Consider the following 23838-nt stretch of genomic DNA (forward strand, 5'->3'; position numbering starts at 1 on the left):
AGCGCGCGGCCGTTAAATCATTTTTCAACTAAATAATATACATTTAAATTAAGACTGTATAGGTATATTATATAGCTATATCATTGTGTTTTTATTATTATATTATTTTGTTCGACGAATTAGAATAACATAAACCAATCGATTTCAAAACGACCCTATATTAAACGATTTGAATTTACGATCACCCCGCGTCGCGTTATCTCAATGACTTTCGTCGTTTAATTTTATCGCGAGAGCGCAAAAAAAAAATTGGACGACCAAAAAAAAAAAAAAAAAATGTTTTCAAAAAGATTATATACCTGAATATTATTTACGTGTCGTAAAAAAAAGAACTACGCCAAAGCGACTTGACGCGATTATTATTAAACCAGACGAATTATATTACACTAAAATAAAATATTCAACTTATTATGCGTGATTTGCATTTTAACGTCGAACGAAAAGTGGCGAAGACGGCGGCGGCGGACGATACCTATATTATAAATTATATTACTGTTTTCTCGTGTCGCACAGACAAGACAAAAAAAAATTAATAAATGCGATTCAACAACGAGCGCGTTCATCGGATTTGCATTTTTTACAAGCTGCGCGTTTACGAATGAATAATAATCCATATACCTATACATATATTTATTGTGAAACGTCGTCAGGTTTCCTCGGAGTGGCGAGTACCTATACTATATTATGCGGCTGAGGTATATCTCGTACCATTGATTATAAATATTAATATACATGTTGTTTAACAGGGGTCTCCAACTTGTGCGGGAGGGGGCAAGCTTTTCAAACCGCCCGTCTATAAGATAATTGAAGTCTTGAAAATATATTTAACATATTAATTACCAAAAATAATTTTCATAAACATTTCATTTGAAAAAAAGGTCGGGGGCCCCTGTTGTACATTATGTACAACATTATGTTATAGATACATTATCATCACATATTCACATATTATTGTATATTATAGAGTCAATGTGAGGAAGAAAACTGCGTAAATAATGATAATATAATAATAACATAATATTATTATAATCGACTATCGTCGACAATGGATTAAAAATTATTATTTTTTATTTTTTCGACACGACACTTTTTGCCGAAGCGATACACCTAATATTATATAACAATATGATAACAATGCAATTCGTTCGAGCCAAAACCGTTGTCTAATATAATAATAATAATAATAATATATAATAGCGTTATCAATTTCCTTTTTATCGAACGAGAGTCAAGGACGTCGTGTCAATCTCTCGTCACGCTCTTCCGTTTTGTACATATATATATATACTATAGTATATACAATATATATAGGTACAAATAATGTGTGTGAGAGTGTATATATATACACAATACTCGTATTGTCGCCGACCGAAAGGGTGGAGAAGGGTAGTATATTATATAGGTAGATAATAATATGATATTCACCGCGTGCCGCCGTTATCAATCATCCGTCGCGGTCGTCCCGCGATCGACATTATATATTATTATAATATAATATAACACGGAAAGACCATCACACGCCTAAAAATATTATCATGATACCTATATACATACACGCTATATGGTATACTAAATAATATGTGGCAGTCGCACAATACGATATATTATATTATAATGACATTATTATAATATCTATTATTTTGTCGTCACACACATTATTACATATTGTTACCCTGCTACCTATATATATATTATTGTGCGCGGTCCAGTGTACACTATAATAGGTACGCGATAATAATATGTATTATAATGTCATATTACAGTGTTCGGACTTATCTAGATAAATTTATCTAGATGAATATCTGGTTAATTATTTTTTCATCTTTTATCTTATCTAGATAAATAGTTATAAGTTATCTAAACGTTCATCATAAATCATTTTTTTTCTCATCTAAATAAATTCATCTAGATACATTTTTTATTGACAAAAATGGCAAAATTGTACAGACGCATTTTTAAATATTTATACAAATTCTCAAACAAAGTTGTTGTATAAATATTTATACATTCTTCTCAAACAAAGTTTATGGTTTATAAATAATGTAATTATTTTTATTTATTTCATTATTATTATTATGTTCCTAGTGCCCAACTAAAATATACCTAAATTTAAAACCATTTAAAAAATAATTGTATCTTTTTTTTTATCTAGATAAATATGAGTTAAGTTATCTTTTATATATATCTAGATATATTTGAGTTCCATTATCTTTATCTTTATCTAGATAAAAAATTACTCATCTAATCCGAACACTGGTTATACACGACTACGCGAGTGTAAACTAAATCACCAATAATTGTGTACGAAAAAAACTATCAAATCCGTGGGAGACGGCAAACATGGATTGGCGTAATATATTTTTGAGGATATTATTAGTTTCCGACAAAAACATCTCGTTCAACTCATACAAGTGAATACCGACCTACTGTAGATATATATATATATATATATGTGGTGTGAATGCGGGCAATGGCAGAAAGTAGCGAGTCTCTATACGATTAATATTTTTTGAATAATATTCTATACAACAACAATAAAATTCGTCGGAGAAAAATTCAGCTTGCGGTATACCGCAAAAACACTGCACGAGCCGCGCGTGTCCTGCTCGGCATGGGTGTGTTTGCAGTAACCATAGGTATACGATGTACGGTACCTATGCCTAACAATATATAATTATCATATAATATATGGTCGTCCTGCGCGATGGCCTATGGTCTTAGTAGGTATATAATGCGTACAATTCAATAATATACGCGTTTCTGCACACGGAGATTTTCCGTATCAATCAATGTCTTATTATTATATTATTATTATTATTACCTATGTATCGTGTTTAAATCGCACGACCGTTATATTGGAGGCACGTGACGGGAAATAATATAATAATAATAAGTGATAATTATAATAAACTTATACAAACACGTATATTATATTATTATTATATTTATTGTGTACCGACTCGACCGCAAGCTATATAATAATAATAATAATCCGCGAGCAGAACGCAACTACACTGCTACGCGGTATATACCGCTGCTGCAGCTCATAACCGCGTAGTCGGTAATGACATTAATTATCTCCAAGGTCGTGCGCGGACGTACGGTTTTTTTTTTCTCGCCACCGCAAATATTACAATATTTTTTTCTTGTTTTCGCGTTTCGAATCGTGTTTTATGCACGTTCGTCGTGTGTGCGCTCGGTCGAGTACAAAAATTTATAATATTCATGCACACACGGCGCGCATGACGTCGAGCAAACAACAAGTCATGTGCTCGTAATAATAATAAATGTGCGTACTCGCGAGGATATTATTATTATTATTATTATTATACACATCTCTCGGCGAAGGTATATAGTAACCCAGTTTTAGAAAGCGTATAAATTTTGTTTGCTCGAAATTTGTATATACACATAATAATAATATAAGTGTGTGTAATTGGCGTCCGTTCAATATCGGCGGCGTCCGTTGGTTTATATTTAAAATACGAAATCGTTATTATATTATTTTAACATCGTATTATAATATTATTATTATTATTATTATTATTATTATTACTATCGCTCGCGCGAGCTGCCAAACGCTGTGCGATAAATCGCTCAGTCCATGTGCAGATTTTTTATTTTCCTTCGGACTCAGTCGGTCAGTCGGAAACCATTCAAAATCATAATATATGACGATTATATACTTACGAAACTCGTTGCCAATATTTTTCGGTTTTTTTAAACATTATTCGCACGACCGTACGAGGCCGCGCGCGGTGTTTGTGTATAGGTATAATATTATGTGTGATGGTAGTCGGAATCGCGTCTATATAATTATTATAATATATTATAGTGTATGTATATACCTACGATAAACGATATGTGTGCGGATAATAAAATGATTTTTTTAATTCTCTCCGATCGGTTTGTATTATTCCATTTGAAATTCAAAATAAATATGACGCAAACGACCCGCAGCGATTCGAATGAGCAATAGCAATAATAATATATTATTCTCGTACATTATTACTATGTAATGTTACAGGTGCGCAAAGCGTACGTTGCGTATGTAATAATATTATAATATTTTATGATTTTATGTCGTAGTGAAACAGCTATACGCACTTAAACTTTACTTCAAGTCGTTATACGCATAATATGCGTTAGGTTATGTTATCATTGCACTGCCGAGATCGTGGGTGCGTTTTGAGAACAAAATAATAAATCGTCCTCGGTACAGCCACGGTGTACGCATCACGAAGATAATATCATATACACATAAAATATGCGATGTATAAATAGAGATCTGTCCGCGAATAACGACTATAATAATATACGCCGTTTGCAGGCGGTCTATGTTTAAACGACCTTATAACAGTAAAATATAATATGGTATTTTCGGACCCTAGGCCGAACCGCGTCCGCGTCGCTGTTTAATTTTTTTTTCAGCCAAAAAATTGAGTCGCTTGAAATTCAACACCCCGCGGAAAATCGCGTACGCAGGACGTGTGACGTCATATTATCGTAAATCGTACCTGTTGTACACCTATATAAATGTGCTGCCGCAGATCGTCGTGATTTGTTTGCGGACGACCGCGCCGCCGCTGACGTTCTTCGACGTCATTATTATGCACCGGGTCAATGGGATTCCGCAACCGGCAGCTATCCGGATTGTTACGACGACGTATTTAGCGCTACGTAATGAGGCCATACAAAATGCTAAATGACAATGTATATAGGCACACAAGGCTCGTGCGGACGCTGTACACAGTATACAGCTGCATATTATATTGTACAGACGGACAAATGTGATATAATATATAGCATAATATTATTCTGTACAATTTTTGAAAATTTTTTGAAAATTTTTGTTAGAGAAATTTACTCAGCTGACTATATGTTGTGAATAAAAGGAACGTAAGCTATATAAAGGTGAAGTGACCGTCCATCGACCGTCGACCGTCCATCGGCTATGTAATTATATATTTTATGCTTTAGATCTCGTCGCGCGTATGCAGTACGTCTCTATATACATAGGCAATGGTGGGCGAATAAACTGGTCAAAAATGTAACTTTTTTTAAACTTTTCAATTATAGTTATACCTAGTTAGTTTCCCATCCACTTTTTAACTTAACTAGTTTAATTGACAGTTGTAATGACTTGGCTATTCTTAGTTGACTTAAAAATAATCCTTTGAGTTGAGATTTATTTGACATTTTTCGTTTTTATACGTACTCGTATATATAAATATAAAAATAAAAACAGCCAATTTCTGTAATATTACGGTGCAAGTCTGCAGATGTGCCGTATTTTAGGAAGGCAACAGGTGCCATATACTCACTCCCACCCGATACTCTTATTATATTTTGTATGTGCAATAATAGTATGATATCGTAGATACCTATTACGGATTAATATTTTTTAAATAATCAAATTCAAATTGTTGTTATTATCCATAATAATAATATATATTAAGCGCGTATGTAGTATGCATACGGAGATAGTTAGTTAAACGTTGATAATTATATATATAAGTCTCGCGATTGGTGTTTTGTTAGCATAGCAATATTGTTAAAAATGAAAACGTTTTTAGAATTTTTTTCCACGTTTAACCGGATGTTGTTTTTAGATTCCTCCCTCCCCGAACATTATTTTACTCAGACTTGCTGTCGTCGAGTATTTCTACTGCTGGAACGTAGGACGTATATAATATAATATAGTTGCATGTGTAGAAACGTGGGCCACGTGACCGTCACAATATATGTATATATGTAAAAACCTCGCTGCACAGTGAAGACGATTGCAGTGTTCAGCTCGAATTAATCCTAATCAAAATGATTAACCCGCGTATTGTTGTAGTCGCGTCCTATTAAGAAACCTACGATTGTGGATCTCGTATATATTATTATAATGAAACAAACGACGACGACGTCGGCGTATTCACTCTGTTGATTCACTTATACAATCAATTTGTTAGCATAATAACAAATATTATTATATTAAGTCAGCTAGGTAATGTGATTTTTGACGTCGTAATAGGGAGCACTTGCGACGACAGGGACCGTAAAATTATTTTATTGAATACACGCGTGCCTAATAATTATATGAATGACGATCCTTATCGTCTCCTTACCGCAGCTGATGTCCTTCCGTCACATTCGTCGCGTCAGCAAGGGAAGCGATTTCCGTCCCGAAACACAAAGTCACTGCTGCTATACTATATTAATATATTGTATTCACTTCATAATTTAGTGTACGAACAATAATATCTCCGTACAAACGTATTATTTAGAGCTCAATCACGGCCCGTCGTCAATCATCTCGTCGGCGACTTCAATGACCACCTTAAATGATTAATCGTCCCTCTGCAGCCCTCTGTTTCAGTGTAACGTATAGAGAAACGTTAAAACGTCGCAACTACGGTAAAGAGTGCATCGCATTCCCTCAGTAGGTAGATATAATGTTTTTACTCTATCGACTCATTCTCAAATTTTAGTCCTTCGACATTTCAAGAAACACACTGCGTTTATTATATAATCTTGTATTCAATTTTACATTTTTTCTGTTCAATCTATCGGTCGAGAAATAATAATTTATGTTAAAATTATAATATGCATACACGAGTACGATTTCCAGTAAAACGAAAGAAAAAATAACAGGTAATAATGGATGCGCGTTATTATAATAATATGTGATATTATATAGTTTGAAGAGGACGTGCATAATTGATTTGGCCAGCAAGTCCACCATAATATTATAATAATTTATATACAATTCAATAATTGTACGCGTGTTAAGCGAACGACGAGGATACACGATCAATTATTATATTATTATATAATACCTGTGTATATTTTTTTTTAGTTTTTGTCGTCTGCGAATGTCGGGTACCTATGTGGAAAAAAAATGTAACTACATAATATTATTATTATTATTATTATTAGTTATCGTTACGCGTCCGACTACGCCGCGTGTTATATTAATCGGATGACGCGCATTTGAAGGCAAAAAAAAAATATAAAATATATAAAAAACGCGTTTCGTAATAAGTACACCTATTACCTGTAACAATGCTCCTCTCGCTGCACATCAGACGTCCCCATGATTTATTATTATTGTTGTTATTATTATTATTATTATTATTATTATTATTATTATTATTATTATTATTATTATTATTATTATTATTATTATTATTATTATTATTATTATTATATTACAGTGTTCGCTCGGTCGAATCTAAACTGCGATGTACCGGTAAACGGACAGGCAGCTATAGGGAGCTGGATAATTTTTAATATTTTTGTCGTTTATCGCACGCGAAACAAACACCGTCGTCTCGGCTGGTCGCGCTCGTACATTATACACGCGTCGGGTCGGCGTGGAATCGCAGCGGATAATCGCATCACGCCGTACTATAATATCGTTATAATAATATAATATACACCTATTATGGGTACAACATCGTTGTCCGTATAAATAATGGCCGGGTAATTATTACGATATTATTATATTATATCTATTAGCGACGGTGACCCGTCATTATAATAATATATATTATATAGTCTCAGTCGTCTCTGCCCGACGCCGCCGTCGCCGTGCCCTAAAAAAACACTTTTATTTATCTGTCAGCCGTCACCCTGGAAACTCTGCCGCCGTCACATAATATATGGTTTAGAACATCATCGCCGTGGGTGGCTGCGAGCGAAGTGCGCGTCCATATTATATAGGTATTATTGTATTAGGCGTGTATTGTAATAATATTGTCTATAGTATTATAATATACTCATAGATATCGAGACTCGGAACACGCGCACACATTATTATTATTATGATAAACCTGGATCGAATGTCGAATGGGGGGGCGCAGTGTCCTATATAGCGTACGGGACTTACGGAGCTCGTTTGGAGGAGAAGAGAAAAAAAGACTTTTGCCTCCGAACAATAGGACGCGATTTCAATAATATAACAATCGCACGCGCGCATAGGGTCTCCGGCAGAAACCGGTAACGCTATTCGTGGCCGAGACGACTGTTGTAGACTCAGCTCGGTACATTTACGTATTATTATTGTTTTTATTATATTATATTATTATAATGCGACTGGCATATTATATTATATTTTATCGTATATTTATATTTTATGATATTAATACGCCTCGAAAAAAAGTCGGCACGACCGACCGTATAGGTACTGAATATATTATAATATGGGCATGATTATATACCACGCTTCGTCGTTTCCCCTCTAGCTCCCTGCCAAGCACCTATACAGTCGGACTGTGAGGTGTAGGTATAATATAATATGTCCGCTGCTGATTTCGAATAATATACACATACAACATCATCATTATTATTGTACTCGGCGGCGGCGGCGGCATTATTAAACGCGTTATAATATAGGCTCATTCATAAACTTTATACGACATGCGTCGTGTATAGGATTGTTTTTGTTTCCGGACGAAATGCGAACCGTCCATGACACACACTACGTATCCGATGATAACATAATATTATTTACTATATAAATCGTTATCCATCGAAATTACGTAGGTAATTGCTGCAGCGTACACGAGCGTTCATAAAAAATCATCTGCACATACCGCGGTAATAATGTGCCCGGGTATATACCGCTCGCATACCGTAAATGCGCGCGCCTGCAGTATAGGCACGACAGAATGTTATTGTTATTATATTATTATTACGTAGGACATAATAAATCATTGTAACAAGAAATGCCGATCGAAACACGCCGTTTATCGGATTTCGGCCCGACGACGAGTGGGATTTCAAACGAAAATAATATTTTAAGTAAGCATATAATCTCGTTTCTGTACACTGCACATGATTTATTGTAACGTCGTTATAATACGATTCCATTCTCGAGTTATCAAATACTACACACACACACATCAACAATAATAATTTATCCATTGAGAACAATAACGTGATTCGGGGGATGATTAATGGGTGTGTATACCTGCGACGTGCGTAATCATCATAAAAAAAATAAAAACCATAGTATTATACTAACGAAACAATATATAACGAACGAACGCGCAGTGATACTCGAAACGCACGCATAACATAATATAATAATATTGTACTGCACCAAATACTGACCGCTTATACCACGGTATTATGGTTTTCATGAAATTAATTATTATTATTTTGACATTATTATCGATACGACACGATTTCGCGGCTATTCGAACGGGTTTGATAAAAACAATTTATCGTTTTCCTCGTCAGGCGTCGTAGCGCAGTCTGCATATTGCGTTTTCAACCCAAAGATTTTCTAATATAGTTAGGTACCTAAGTTATATATGCAGATTTGTATTTTATTTGACCGATTTTTCATCGTACTTATGTATAAAATCGTTCTTGCACAATATTTGTGTACAAATTAAACGGCATCGTTGCAGTATAATTAATCTGTAAATTGTATGCATATAGGTACTTAGATGTTATTTTTACTCAATAGCCTTTCATTGCCACAACCAATTTAACGTCGTCGTGATGTAATAACGCAATTTACTGATAAAATGACGTTATTTTTTTTTAACTAATAAATAATTTCGAGGACGTATGAATACGCGTATTGTTAATGAGTAATGTATTTTTACCATTTGCACAATTTTCTCTACAAATGCCTGCTGCGGCAGCACTACGCCCAATACAATGTAATAACAATGATAATATGATCTTCTGCGAGTATAGCTGATATTCCGATTTCCGAATAATTATTATTCGCCAGCAGTACCTACATAATAATATGACGACGAGACGGACATATACACATGTATAGTAGGTACATATAGATAATATTATGACGGTATGGACAAAAAAAAAAAAAAATTGAAATTTGAGTCGCATTGCAACGCTGCAGTAATAACAATAATATATATTACATATTATTACGTTTCCGGCGGAACTGTTGATATAAAAAAAGAAATAAAAAAATACACAACAGCAGCGAAATAACAACGTACAACTTTTTTGGCAGTCCGACATCGCTATAAATACGACGACTATAGTGTATATATATAAATACAATGCACATATTGCACGTTATTCAATTGTGACGTACCTACGTGATATTTTGACATGGCGTCCGCCGCCGAAATAAACGCACAAGTGGCGACGAATATTATATTATATTATCATGCAAAACGTTCACGAACTCCTGTGAAGTCGCCGCCGAGTCGCTTTTGCATACGAAATCGTACTCGTCTCCGACATGGGTATTATAGCTGCTGCTAGGCACTGCAACAGGTGTACATATACATATATAGGTTAGGTAGGTACCGTGAAATCGGCTGAGGTGAATCTCGACCCATTCATGGTAAAAAATCCGAAATCAAGATAATCGCGTGCACCCCCGCGGGTTCCTGCAGCAGACCTTTCCGTGGGAATATCGCGTAATGTATGTGTGTTTAGACCGGTCACAATATTATACCGGCCGCAGATCCGACTTTATTGCTGTACGGCGGACGCCGCGTGTATTATAATATCGTCTATTTAATATTATATGGAGGTAAATTTGTCTAAAAAAAAAAAAAAATCGTAAAAAAACAAAACAATGGGCGACCGCCGGCGGAGAGTCGCGAGAAGATATATAGATAGCTAGTGGAATGAAAATATTATATAACAATAATAAAAAAAAATTAAAACGACCAATACAGTTATTGTTGCGATAAATAATAATAATAATAATAATAGGCAACGAACCCCTTAACGTTATACACACCTATATAATATAATATTATCATTGTGACGGTATTGAAACGAATGGCGGGAACGAAACCAGCACTTTTCGTCTTAATTTTTAATCGTCTCTTCGACCGTATATCAAACGAAACGTCTGCAGCATGATATATAATATAATATCTACCCGTGGATGTGCCCGAGTATCAAAGTCGTATATTACATACGTTATAATAATACCTATATTATAATAAGGGGGTATATAGGACGTGGGTACTTGGGTATTATTATACGTGGTCCATTGTGATCGTACCTGGTGTATTAGGTATATAGAGTCAATGGAAAAAGAAAATACTCCACGAAACTGGTTTCGATAGTACCTATACACATAGGTAATAATATAAGCCCAAAAACGAACGGCGGCATCGACATAATTAAGTGCGCATTGACGTTTTTCGGAAACTCCAGGGATTTTCGGTCTGAAATCAGCCGCGGCGTTCCGGTTCAGCAGTTGTACCTCTCTATAGAGGCGGTTCACGCTGCAGACACGCAGGCGACTGCAAAGAAAATCGTTGTTCGTTACTGTGTCATTATCGAGAGGTTTTTTTTTTTTTTTAACGGTCCGTATACCATTATGTTATATTATTATATACGAGTACACATGATATATAATAATAGTATCCCACAATAATGACACATAATAACATACATCTCGTCCAATAATAATAATAATAATATAATGTCTGTCCGTTCGGTCCCTTAAAGAAATCGCGAGCGGGGAGAAAATATAACCCACAAACGGTCCCGTTTTTCGGGGCGTGTGCGCGTTATGCTCTACTCCGTTGATTATCGTATGTACACACACACACATCTATATATTATATATAACGGCTTCGAAAATATATATATATATATATATACATCTAGGTATATATATATATACATCTAGGTATATATATATATACATCTAGGTATATATAAGGTCGTCGAATGTATGGAAGCGTTCGACTCTTTATTATAGATATATAGTCTATCGAGTCTCCCCGCGCGCCACACGTTATCATCGTCCCTTTTCCGGACCTTTATACTTCTATTCCTATTCATTTATTTCAGACAAGTACGACGAATTACGGTCTGCGCAGTCGGGTGAGTCGCGATGTTTATTTATATTGCTGCTGCTGCTGCTGCTGCTGCGTCCCTATCGCCGCGAAATCCGTCTGACGACCGTCGGATACACATATAATAATAATATATCGTCGTCGGCTGTCCCTCGTCGCGGTGTCCGCGGCAGTTTCCGTCGAAGCAGAATAGTAATATAATATACAGGGTGTTCCATACACAGGTTATGTCCTGTGAGAAAAAATTAAACGAAATTCCGGATAGTATATTTGCAGGAAATATAACATAGTCTCCATGACCTGTGTGTGTACTATTTATCCACCTCTGCAGCCGCCGCGACAACTCTATACGGGTCGAAGAACCGCGAGAGAAAGAATTGTGGTCGCGGTCCGTTTGCTTTTGCAGTCCTGCAGCAGCTAACCAGTGTTGGCCGAGGTGTTTTTTTGAAAGGATTTGGTTAGTGTTGGGGGGACACTTTTGTGAAAAACTCGACAACTCACAAAAAAATGACCAGCTTTGGTTTTCGTAAGTGTAATACCTTATCACCAGCTGCAAGGCATCGAAGCGCAACACCCTGTATAAATAACATTTAATGCCGCGGTCGAATCGATCGTATAATAAACAGCGCGATGGGGCGCGTTGGTCGATCCGTACCACCGTCGTATATTTTATTTATTTATTTACATTAGTAAACCAATTGCGCGGAATGACGAATTCGATTCCGGTCGTAAATCGCGTAATTCTTTCAAGGCCGGCAAATTATATCGTCATCGTTATAACACTATATTATACTACCGACCTATATAATATAATAAATTATGTTATGCTCGAATCACTGCACCAACTGTGCAATTTTTCGCCGAAGTTGCAGCCCGCGACACGACGCACCTCGTGACCGTCGTCGTCGTCGTCCGATTGATATAATGATATTATTATTATATATATTGCGTGTCCACACGATGATGGATAAGTCCGCGAACGCGTCTTGAAAACTCCTCCTAACCTCGGTCACCGTGGTACATAAAACGCGTTTCGCAATGGTGTGACGCGAACCTACCTATATGTGCATATAATATGATATAGGTATTCGTTTGTGAATTTATACAAAAGAGTAGACGTACCTACAAGGCTGCTGCAGAGAGGACGATGCGTTGGGTTTTTTCCCTTTATAATTTAATAGGAAAAAAAAAATCGTAAAATATACAGTATTAAATAATATAGTACACGATGGCAAGGACAACGCGGCGGCGGCCAAACCGCCGGATTGACTCCCATATAAGGCCGGTCTCCGGGCAGCTTTTTCATTGGTCGCTCTCTCGCGCGTCGATGACGATTATTATAACACGTTCGCGAGTCCTCGCGGATGGCAGAAGGAAAAAAAAATGACCATCGCGATATGTTATTTTACTTTTATTATTATTATTATTATTATTATTATTATTCCGGAATAACGTCCGTTCGGGAAACCGCTGCGAGTTCGGCGGACCTGGGAAAAAGCCGAAATACGGACGCCTAAGTGGCGAACATTTTGCTTATATTATGTATAAGAGTTAGATGTATATTATAACAGTTCGCTTTGTACGGTTATATATTGTATTGCGAAAACGTCTCGGGTTTCGCCTTCGGGTCGATTAAGTCATTTACGCCAACGTAAATCGCGAGCACATCTGCTGCTGCTGCCATATTGCAGTTTGCGTTTGTAAATCATTATCATGCCTACCCATTTTCTATATCATTATCTGCAATATTTTATAGTCACTAGTTTCGAGCATAACGTCCACATTGATTCGTATGGTAGGCATAGGCGCAAATTGGGAGGGGGGCTCGGGGATACTAAACCCCCAAACTTAGCCGTAGCTAAAAAAAAACCCTAGGACATACAATTTTAATATGCTATATTGCAATAGTCTGCTTGCCTTTAATATATTCATTATTCAACCTCCCCCCCCCCCCAAGCCAAAAGTTGAAATTGGGTCTATGATGGTAGGTACCTATAGTTCTGCAAGCATCGCGGGTTCACTGCGTCAAATTCTTAGTCTATATCTTATACGTATATTTTCTACTGGCGCAGTTGTTGATATGCCATTCGTGGATTCTATTATATTACTTAACTTTTGGTTTTGCTCTTTTCGGTGTGTTATAACATTAAATATATTATACTCTACGTATAGGCATTATATCGGTTGTATCGGTTAGACTGTTACATCAGCTAATAATATATTATCTGTCGTTATTTAACCGGTCATCGTCATAATATAACAGTCAAGTAATCAACAGAAATCATCAAAACACAAGCGTATATATCAAGCAATACGCTCTAGTATGTCGAGCGTAACAAACGCTTTAACAAAATAAAATGTAATTGTTAATTACAGATGTGTATATTTTATAGTATCATTGGGTCCTGGTTGAAAAATACCAATGATAACACGACGGTTCGGCCGAGTATATCAACACCCCACCCGGGTACTTTGCCGGGCATTTCCCATAGTTTTGCCCGTGTACGGTTTACTATAGTTCAGGGGTGGGCAAACATTTTGTTGATTTTAATCTAAAAAAGGTTTATAGAGACTTTGAAATCGTCCGAGATCGACCGGCCCTGCCCGAAGTTTAGTTTATAATGACGCAGACGGAGAAGACCCGCGCGACGAAAAGCAGAGAAAGTTCGCTGCCGCAACAGTCGCAGTGGTGGTGACGGTTGCTGGGCGGCGATCGGTCGGTCATCGTATTGTTATAATAGCGAGATAAAATCATCGAAAAACAAGCGTATTATATTATATGGCGACTGCCCAGGTATTATGTCATACCAAAAAAACTAAATATAATTATTGTACAGACGAATACGTTTTATAATATTCTTATTAGGCCCGGGTCGCAAAAGCCTAATATAATATACGGTTCGGCCGAATACTACCGCCGATAACCCACCTGGCACTTTGCTGTTGTAGACATCTCCTATAGTTAACTTGTCAAAAAGTTCAAAGTTAAGTTATAAAAAGTTAATTTTTTTAAATTTAAAAGTTTTTGACCCGTTTACTTATATTCAGTTTTTCTTGACTATTTTAACCGGCGGCGATTCAATTAACCCGACTCGTCCGCACATTCGATCATTCTCATCAACTCGCCCAACCTCGGTGTATCGTATATACTGCAATACATGCACTGCACGTAGTCGCAGCTTCGTCACCGATTTATATCCACTATACACCCCACGTCATCGTCGCCTGCCAGAGTACAATATATATATATATATATATTGTAATATGTAGGTAAATTATACGAGACTTGGGCGGAGAAGACGCGTGCGAAACCTCGACGACGAAAAGCAGAGAAAGTCTACCGAACAGAGTCGCGCGGCTGTCCCGGTGGCGGCGACGACGGTCGGTCGGCCGCACGAAGAATTCAGTTTCCATACATGGCGTTTGCTTACGGTAAAATCGGCTGCGGCGGCAACGGCGGCAGCCTCGCGCGACCATGTGTGTGTAAATTGTTATAAGGCGTACCTATATAATAATAATATTATTATTATAACCTTGCCGGACCAAAGACGTATTTTATTCCGTGTCACGCGGCAGGTTTTTTCCTTCATATTACCATCATATATATATACATCCAAAGCGAAATGCGCGCATATATACCTGCGTCGCGCGTACACGATATTATTATTATTATTTTCGTACGGCGACGACCGCGACGACCGCGACGAGACCTAATGAGGATGACGTATTATTATTACCTATAGTGTCGACGTGTCATAATACGAAATCATTTTTATATTGATAATTATACGCCGCCTGCAGGTCGACCGCCTCCACCGCAAGAGTCACCCTATATTATATAGAGATCGCATCCCCATGCATATCGCTGCAGCGTGTCAAATTGTCTGCAGCTTTCTCGACTCGCGGTTTTTTTGCGAGTGACATGACACGTAGGAGGTACCCACTCGTATAATAATATCATATCGTGGCTGTACCTACCTGTACGATATAATATATTATCATAGTACGTCCTGTACTGCCCGGCACCTGTTGCTGCAATGATACCGCCGCAACAGACCGCAAAACCGCATATTGTCTCGCATTGCGACCGACGCCGTCTTGACACATATTATATTGTTCCGAACCGCAGTCTCTCGTCGTATTCGCGGCACAAAAATCGACCATAATATTATTATTGCCGGAACAATAATATTCCGCGGCGGTCCTCCTCTGGCCGTCACCGTCGTAGCAGCGTTTTAATGGAGACTAATTATTTAAATTTTCGAAAGAGTCCCCTCCCCCACCTCCGCCGTCCCTGCATACCTATATAATTAAATTCGGCCAAATTTTCTGCATATTATTATTATACTGTTATCGACGACTTCTATACGCCGTACATGCGCGATCGTCCACTGTATATTATAATATTCTAAAAAACACTTGACCTGCCCTATTTATTATTCCGTCTATCGCTGTTTGAAAGTCGACGAGACCGTTCTGCGCGATGTGCGCGTTTAATTAGGTTATCGTTTCATTACACTGTACTGATATAAGCATATATTATTATTATTATACGTCAAGGCGTCTCGAGTATATTATGCTCTCGAAGAATAACTGCTGTAAAAAACGTTTCGATCGAGTTCCGAATAAAAGTGAAAAAAAAAGTCGGCACTAGAATTAGGTAGGTAGGTTTCCGGTTCCACCTGCAATGTTCCGAGTATAGAAATAAAAATCATATTAAATTTCGTTTTTTCATATCAAGTTTTGTTTAATTACGTTTAACTGCAAAACGGCGTATATATATATAGGTAGGTAGTACCATCGACCCAGGAAGAATCTAACGCGTACATACACTGCTGCGTAGGTACATTTCTCGGAGATGAAATACATTTTAATGAGTATTGCTCGGAATGTTAGACCGTTGATGACAGTCGTACGCAATCAACGCATGATAAATTCAGACGAGATGACCATAAGAGCTTATTATTACTCATAAGTCATAAATGTTTCACGTGGGTCGTTAAGTACAAAAATACGTTCAATTCTCACCTATATCGTAAAAAATTATGACCTCGGCGCGGACGAGAGGAATGTACGCACGTTATTATACTTATTACCCACATTGTTGCAATTAATGCATTAATGCCTAACGATCAATCGTCGATCTATTTGTTTTAAGTTTGTTGATTGTTGTATTGTGCGCGCGTAAGCAAATTAATTTCTATTAAAATATTTCCGTATAGAATTCAAACATATCCGATTGTAATATATTATACACATAATATACTGCAGACGTGAATCTATATTTTTCATTACCTTATTGTTTACAAAACATTAATTGTATTCGTTTGTTTCGACGACGGCGACTCTTAAACGGTGCAACGCACGCGTGTGTAATATATAACTGGACTTGATCAACATCAGCAAAAGGAAAGAAATATAACGTATTTCGTAGGTAGTTTTGTATGCACAAATAACCACGTATAACGTATGTGCTTTTACAGTGTAAAATTCAATATTTATGTACATACAAGTTGGTGGTTTTTGTCGTAAGCAGTAATTATTAGACATGTACAAAATATATGTATTACACCTATGTTATAATAATATGTATTATATTATACTACGTTCGCAATTAGCGAATAACTACTAAACGCTGGTAAAGAGGGTGATTACAAAACCAGGTATAGGAACCGGGGGGCCAACTGATTACATACCTACCTATAACACATAATAATATTGTCCTATATGAAAATCGTTTGGTCTTACGAATAAACGCAAACGAACAAACAAACACTATATAATACACTGTTTTATAGGCCAACTAATACGAGTTGTAAAACTGTAATGATTATACTGATTTCGAAATTTTTTTTTTTTTACAGATATAGCCATGGACTGGTCGGATCACGCTCTCTGGTGGCCAAACCGTAACTCGTGGCTCACCAGGACCCGATCGACGTTGGATCAGTACGGAGTGCAAGCGGACGCCAAGCTGCAATTCACCAGGATGCACAAAACTGCACGCATCCAGCTGCCCGACCTCCGGTACGTGGACATGCGCGTGGACTTCTCTATAAAAACATTCAACGCCGTCATACAGATATGCAAAGAGCTGAGTGAGTATAATTATATTATATCCGCCGACTAACCGATTTTATCGCGTACTTACCTTTATACTATACAATCGGTATAGTGTTCTACCTACTGCAGTGCCTCAGTACCAGCTATATATACTACTCTATATTATATACATTTGACGCGGAGAGGCAATTTTTTTATTTACGAAAACGTATTTTTCTGTGCAGATATCAGACACCCGGAAGAGTTGTCCCTGAGCAAGCCCCTGGAACCGTATCACCTGAAGCACAACATGAAGGAGATGCAATATAACGGCGGTCAAACACCGTCGGCCGACACCAACTCGTTCGCCGTCCACAGCCACAGCCCGTCCGGATCCACCGGAAGTCTGGACATGACTTCGTCTTCGCCGTTCATATGTGCCCCACTGAAACACCATTCTACGCCCATCAGTTCGCCCGTGTCTGTGAGTACCGCCTATATATATACTGTTTCGAAAAGTCGTACGAAAAGCTATAAACCGGCAGCTGATATAATATTACTACGCGTACCTACGTATTTTACGATTTTTACGATTTTTTTTAAATTCGTTCCACAGCAAAATGGCACTTGGAAGAAAGGATACAGCAAACCGGAAATGAACGGCAACGTAACGTCACTGGAAATGTTGAACGGGTCCTTGGACACGTCTTTGGCCAACAGCCCACTCTCGCTGAACCAAGAGGTGCGGAGCAAAGTTTTGAAACCGAAATCGCTGGTGGAAAAAGCCAGAATGAACGTCGCGTGAGTAGTTTTCCTTAAACGTATAATATATTATAGTAACGTCGACGGTATAACCTAAAAGTTTTTTATACCTACAGATGGTTGGACTCATCACTGTCGATAATGGAACAAGGCGTCCGGGAATACGACTTGTTGAAATTGCGGTTCAAATTTTATTCTTTCTACGATTTGAATCCCAGGCTAGATTCTATACGCATAAACCAAATATACGAACAAGCCAAATGGAGTTTGTTGAGTGGCGAAATCGATTGTACCGAGGAGGAAGCTTTAATGTTTGCTGCGCTACAAGTACGTCATAATCATGTGATGCTTAAAATATTATATTAAAATGCTTATAAATATCCAAGTATACTTACATAACTGTATATTATACTGTATAGTTTATCGCGTCATTTCAAAGTTAAAATAGTTTTTAGTGCTTGATACGACTGTCCCGTTGGACACAAATGAAAAGTTTTCTTGAAATACCACGAATATAAATGTATTGATATTTTTGTACTTCAGGTTCAAATAAATCTGAAAGCCAGTGTACCACAACCGCTATTGGAAACAACGGGTGGAGATGACGATATCGATGCTGCTCTGTCGGATCTTCAAATTACGCTTGAAGGGTTTCAGCCACAGAGCAATGTCAACAATTTGGCCCATGCACCAGAGTTGTCCGATTACTTGAGATTTTTGAAGTGAGTAATCAATGTCGACTATACTTAGTTTGATATGAAAAACGGTGAACCGGTGTTATTGTAATAATCGTGCGACTCCCTGTTTATAGGCCCAAGAAATTTACGCTAAAAGCGTTCAAACGGTATTGGTTTACATGCCGAGATTTGCATTTGAGGATGTACAAGACGGCGGAAGACGCCGAAGTGGGCGCTCTGCCCGTGCACAGTGTCAGTCTCAAGGGATGCGAGGTGACACCCGACGTGAACATTTCACAGAACAAGTTCGGTATAAAGCTGGAAGTGCCCAGTTCGGATGGCATGACCGAGATGTGCATTAGATGCGAGAGCGTAAGTGTTTAGACGCGCTACTAAATTGAATAGTGTGACGTAGAAATGATTGTTGACTTTTTGTTCACCCTTCAATATTATATTATATAGGAGGAGCAGTACGCCAAATGGATGGCTGCTTGCAGACTGGCGGCCAAAGGGCGCCCGTTGTCGGATCAATCTTACGAGTCTGAGGTCAAATCGATCAAAGCGTTCCTCGAGATGCAACATCCGTCGATCATCCAGTCACCCGTCATTAGCCCGTCCATGTTGGACATCTCGGTCGAGGACTATATACCGCACAGGTTTTCCAGAAAACTTAAGGGAAAGGTAAGCACTACAGTCGGTATATGGTCACACACGACTTGGTCATGGAAATACCTACCCATAACCGAAGATTAACTAGACGAAAAATTATATTTTTTAAATTCATATCCTAACTATTTGGTTAATTTTGTATTTAACTTATTACACTCAACTACCTAATTTAAAGTGTATAATAACTAAGCTTTCTCCAGTCAAATTGAAAAATAATACGTTTAGTTAAATTCTTCATATAGTTTACAGTTAATTAATTACAATTAATTAATTATTTTTGTTTAATCTCTCCGTATTGATACGACAGTTTTAAATACAAATAAATAAACAAAATAATATACTCCTTAGATTGATAGTTTTTTTAAAACGTGTAATTACATATAGTGTGTCATTGTAGAAGCCAAAGTATAGGGTACATTTTTAGCTTAACGTTTAGTCACCTAAAATTTAAAAATTTGGAAGTTTAACGATCACTATAATGACGTGACCTAAGTGGTGGATTATAAAAATGAATTAACTAATTTTCAACTGACTAAACATTTATAATATTATTATCGACACTATAAAATCGTTTTTTTTTTTTCGTGTAGCTGGTCCAGCGCATACTCGAAGCGCACGCCAACCTCAAGGAACTGACTTTGATGGAGGCCAAAATGAACTACATCAAAGCGTGGCAGTCGTTGCCCGAGTTCGGCATCTCGCTGTTCGTCGTCAAGTTCATGGGCCACAAGAAAGAAGAGCTGCTGGGCATAGCGTACAACCGTCTGATGCGCATGGACATCGCGACCGGTGACCACATAAAAACATGGAGATATAACACAATGAAGGTATAACATTATGACGGATATCGCCGGATTCGCTGCAGCTAAATTCGTGTGTCGGTACAGTCGGGGTAACTATAACGGGTAACCGTGTGTGGGTTAAAAGTTGAGCTATAGTCTATATGCCTGGGTATACGCTCCGCTGTTGCAATACGATTTGAACGACACGACACGACACACTACTGCGCAGCCGCAGTGAATCCGGCTTCGTGAGCTTCATTCTCTATTACCCCACCCCGCCCCCTCTCGCGAGTAAATAATTTCTACTCACGAGTTTGTTTTGTCCCGTACAGGCGTGGAACATCAACTGGGAGGTGAAACACATGATGGTGCAGTTCGAAGAGGGCAACATAATATTCGCCTGCCAGTCGGCCGACTGCAAGGTGATACACGAGTTCATCGGCGGCTACATATTCTTGTCGATGCGTTCCAAAGAGGTGAACCAGACGCTGAACGAGGAGCTGTTCCACAAATTGACCGGTGGCTGGTCATAATACGTGTCACAGGTGGTGTCGTCGGGCCCGGCGTAGGGCGAGATAACGACTATTGATGTTATATTCGTCCCCCCCCCCCCTCGCACGGATCCAATCTGACAGACGAGGAAACGGACGGAAATCGAAAACGATGTACATATAATATTACGCATAGTATAATATATTTATTTATTTCACCCCCCGAAGTTAGCCGCCTACGCCCTGATGTGTGGCGGCCTGTTTCGGGGGGGTGGCGATATACGACAGAGAGGAGGTCCGTTTGTTTCCTTGTTTGGTTTTTTTTTTTTTTTTCTGTGTAAATTATTATAACAAAGTGCGTTAGTAATATTATGTTGTTTGCCCGTTTATTGATAATATAACATATGTTTTAAACGATTATATAATATTGTTTATTTTCGTTGCGTAATATTAAAAAAAAAGTATTAAAACATTTAGTTGTAAAAAGTTAATAATAATATCATAATATAATAATAGGTATTATGTCTAAAATGACTACTATACAATTTTTAGCGTGTAGAAATAGAGTTATCATATTATTATATTTTTATGTAATATAATATTATTATATAGAAATCATTATGAAATGCTAATAATAGGTTAATATAATAATAATATAATATAATATGTTGTTATGTAAAATGTGCGCAGATGCTAAGGGGTGATGCCGACGTGAAATATGTTTCTTCTGTTCGTTTGGCTTCTGTGTTATTACTAATGACTAATAGTAATAATATTATTATTTTAGAATAACAACAAAATATTTACAACATTCTGCAATGGGCGTTATAATAATATTATTATCTGTGTGTAAATCAAAATAATGTTTTATTATTTTTATTATTTATAATACGACGAACGCAGTTGTAGTTGTTATGACGTGATAATAATATTATACACTGAGTTCGTTTTATTGCGTTATCAACTTCTATTTTTATTGCAATTTTAAGTTAAATGAGTTAACCAACAGGGATAATATACCATTACATTTCTGTTTTATATTTCTACGACGAAACCAACGAAGTTTATTGATTGTTAAAAACATATTTTTATTCTTGCGATTTAACTTAACGGTAATACTTCAAGTAATTTCACAAATTCACTCGCCTATTATAGTGTATATATATATACTATATAGTTGTTAAAGAAATTTAATACATATATATATATACATTAGGTATACAATAATAGATTAAAAGTTGTTCTTTGTTCTTTCTAGATTTTACATTATTATATAATTCAAATTTAATATTTTATTTTTAGTTAAACAAAAAAAAAAACATGAATTTATACTTAAAACGGTGCTTTATACCAAAATTTTCTTTATAACACTGTTATAACATTGTAACTTAATAATTGTTGTTGTCCTAATTTTGTTTTAATTTGTGAATTTATTTTTTATGTATATAAGCTATATTTTATTTTATAATATTATGTTGAAAAACTTCTATTAAAAAAGAAATTAAAATTAACGCATGTAAAAGTCTTTTTTTGATCAAACGTTATATTTTGTCGATTTAATGTCAAATTGTATTAATTAAAATGAAACACCAATATTATATTGCTTACCATATTGTTTGGCTGTATAAAAGAACACAGGTAGGTAGATAATGATTGTTTTCGCAATAGTTAATTAACTATATTTTATTGTTCAAAGAGTGGACTTGAAGTCCCGATAGTACCTAGATAATAAGTTAGTAATCTATTTACTTTAGATGAATTTGTACTACCTACGTACATGGAACTTAATTGAACTGCTAAGTTGATTAATGAACATCATCATATTATATACTTTTCTATGAATTATTAAATTAGCAGAGCATAAATTAACATAATGTATATTGTAATAATATGTATATTGTATATGCTTTACTTCACAATATATTTCAACATTTTAAATAAATAATGATTGTAATTGATTTTTTCAAAACTTCAAAATTAATTCAGATGATAATATATTATGTAAATTAGACACTTACGTAACGTCTTACTAAAACCTTGTATACACTCTATGATGGTATTATTATATATATTTAAATATTTTTGAAAACCTACATACTTACTTAACAATTATATATTTCAACATTTTAAATCAATAATGATTGAAATTGTTTTTTTTAAAACCAGATTAAATTCAGATAAATGTGAATTACATAATACATATAACGTAGATACTTTTACAAGTCACAGAAATTTTAATTTTTATACAATTTATGGTGGTATTGTTATGTTCATTTTAACATTTTAAATAAATAATGATTGTAATCGATTTTCTTAAAAACTTCAAAATGAATTCAGATGATAATATATTATGTAAATTGGACACTTACAAGTTACTGAAACTTAATACACTTTATGATTGCATTGTTCTGTATATTTGAACATTTTTAAAAATTCACATGCTTCACAATTCATTTCTACATTTTAAATAAATAACCAATAGGTAATGACTGTTATTGATTTTTTCAAAACTTCAGATTATGTTCAGATAAACATTTATGACATAATTTTCCCGACGCAGTGATATTATGTAACCTACTCACTTATAAGTTACTGCAACTTTATACAC

At 36.3% G+C, this 23838-nt stretch overlaps 1 protein-coding gene across 1 annotated transcript in view; it reads left to right on the plus strand.

Moving 5' to 3' along the window:
• LOC100163397 (unc-112-related protein) overlaps window positions 1-22549 on the plus strand; it is a 105703-nt gene extending 83154 nt beyond the window's left edge. Inside the window, exons 2-10 of the mRNA XM_001949489.5 lie at window positions 17672-17905; window positions 18095-18333; window positions 18466-18650; window positions 18728-18938; window positions 19155-19333; window positions 19423-19660; window positions 19751-19969; window positions 20548-20784; window positions 21072-22549. Coding sequence (XP_001949524.2) covers window positions 17672-17905; window positions 18095-18333; window positions 18466-18650; window positions 18728-18938; window positions 19155-19333; window positions 19423-19660; window positions 19751-19969; window positions 20548-20784; window positions 21072-21272 — 1943 coding nt within the window. The 3' untranslated portion in view covers window positions 21273-22549. The remainder of the gene's footprint in view (window positions 1-17671; window positions 17906-18094; window positions 18334-18465; window positions 18651-18727; window positions 18939-19154; window positions 19334-19422; window positions 19661-19750; window positions 19970-20547; window positions 20785-21071) is intronic.
• Window positions 22550-23838: the final 1289 nt, after the last annotated feature.

The sequence above is a fragment of the Acyrthosiphon pisum genome, chromosome X, assembly GCF_005508785.2.
Source record: "Acyrthosiphon pisum isolate AL4f chromosome X, pea_aphid_22Mar2018_4r6ur, whole genome shotgun sequence".
NCBI classification, from domain to species: Eukaryota; Metazoa; Arthropoda; class Insecta; order Hemiptera; family Aphididae; genus Acyrthosiphon; species Acyrthosiphon pisum.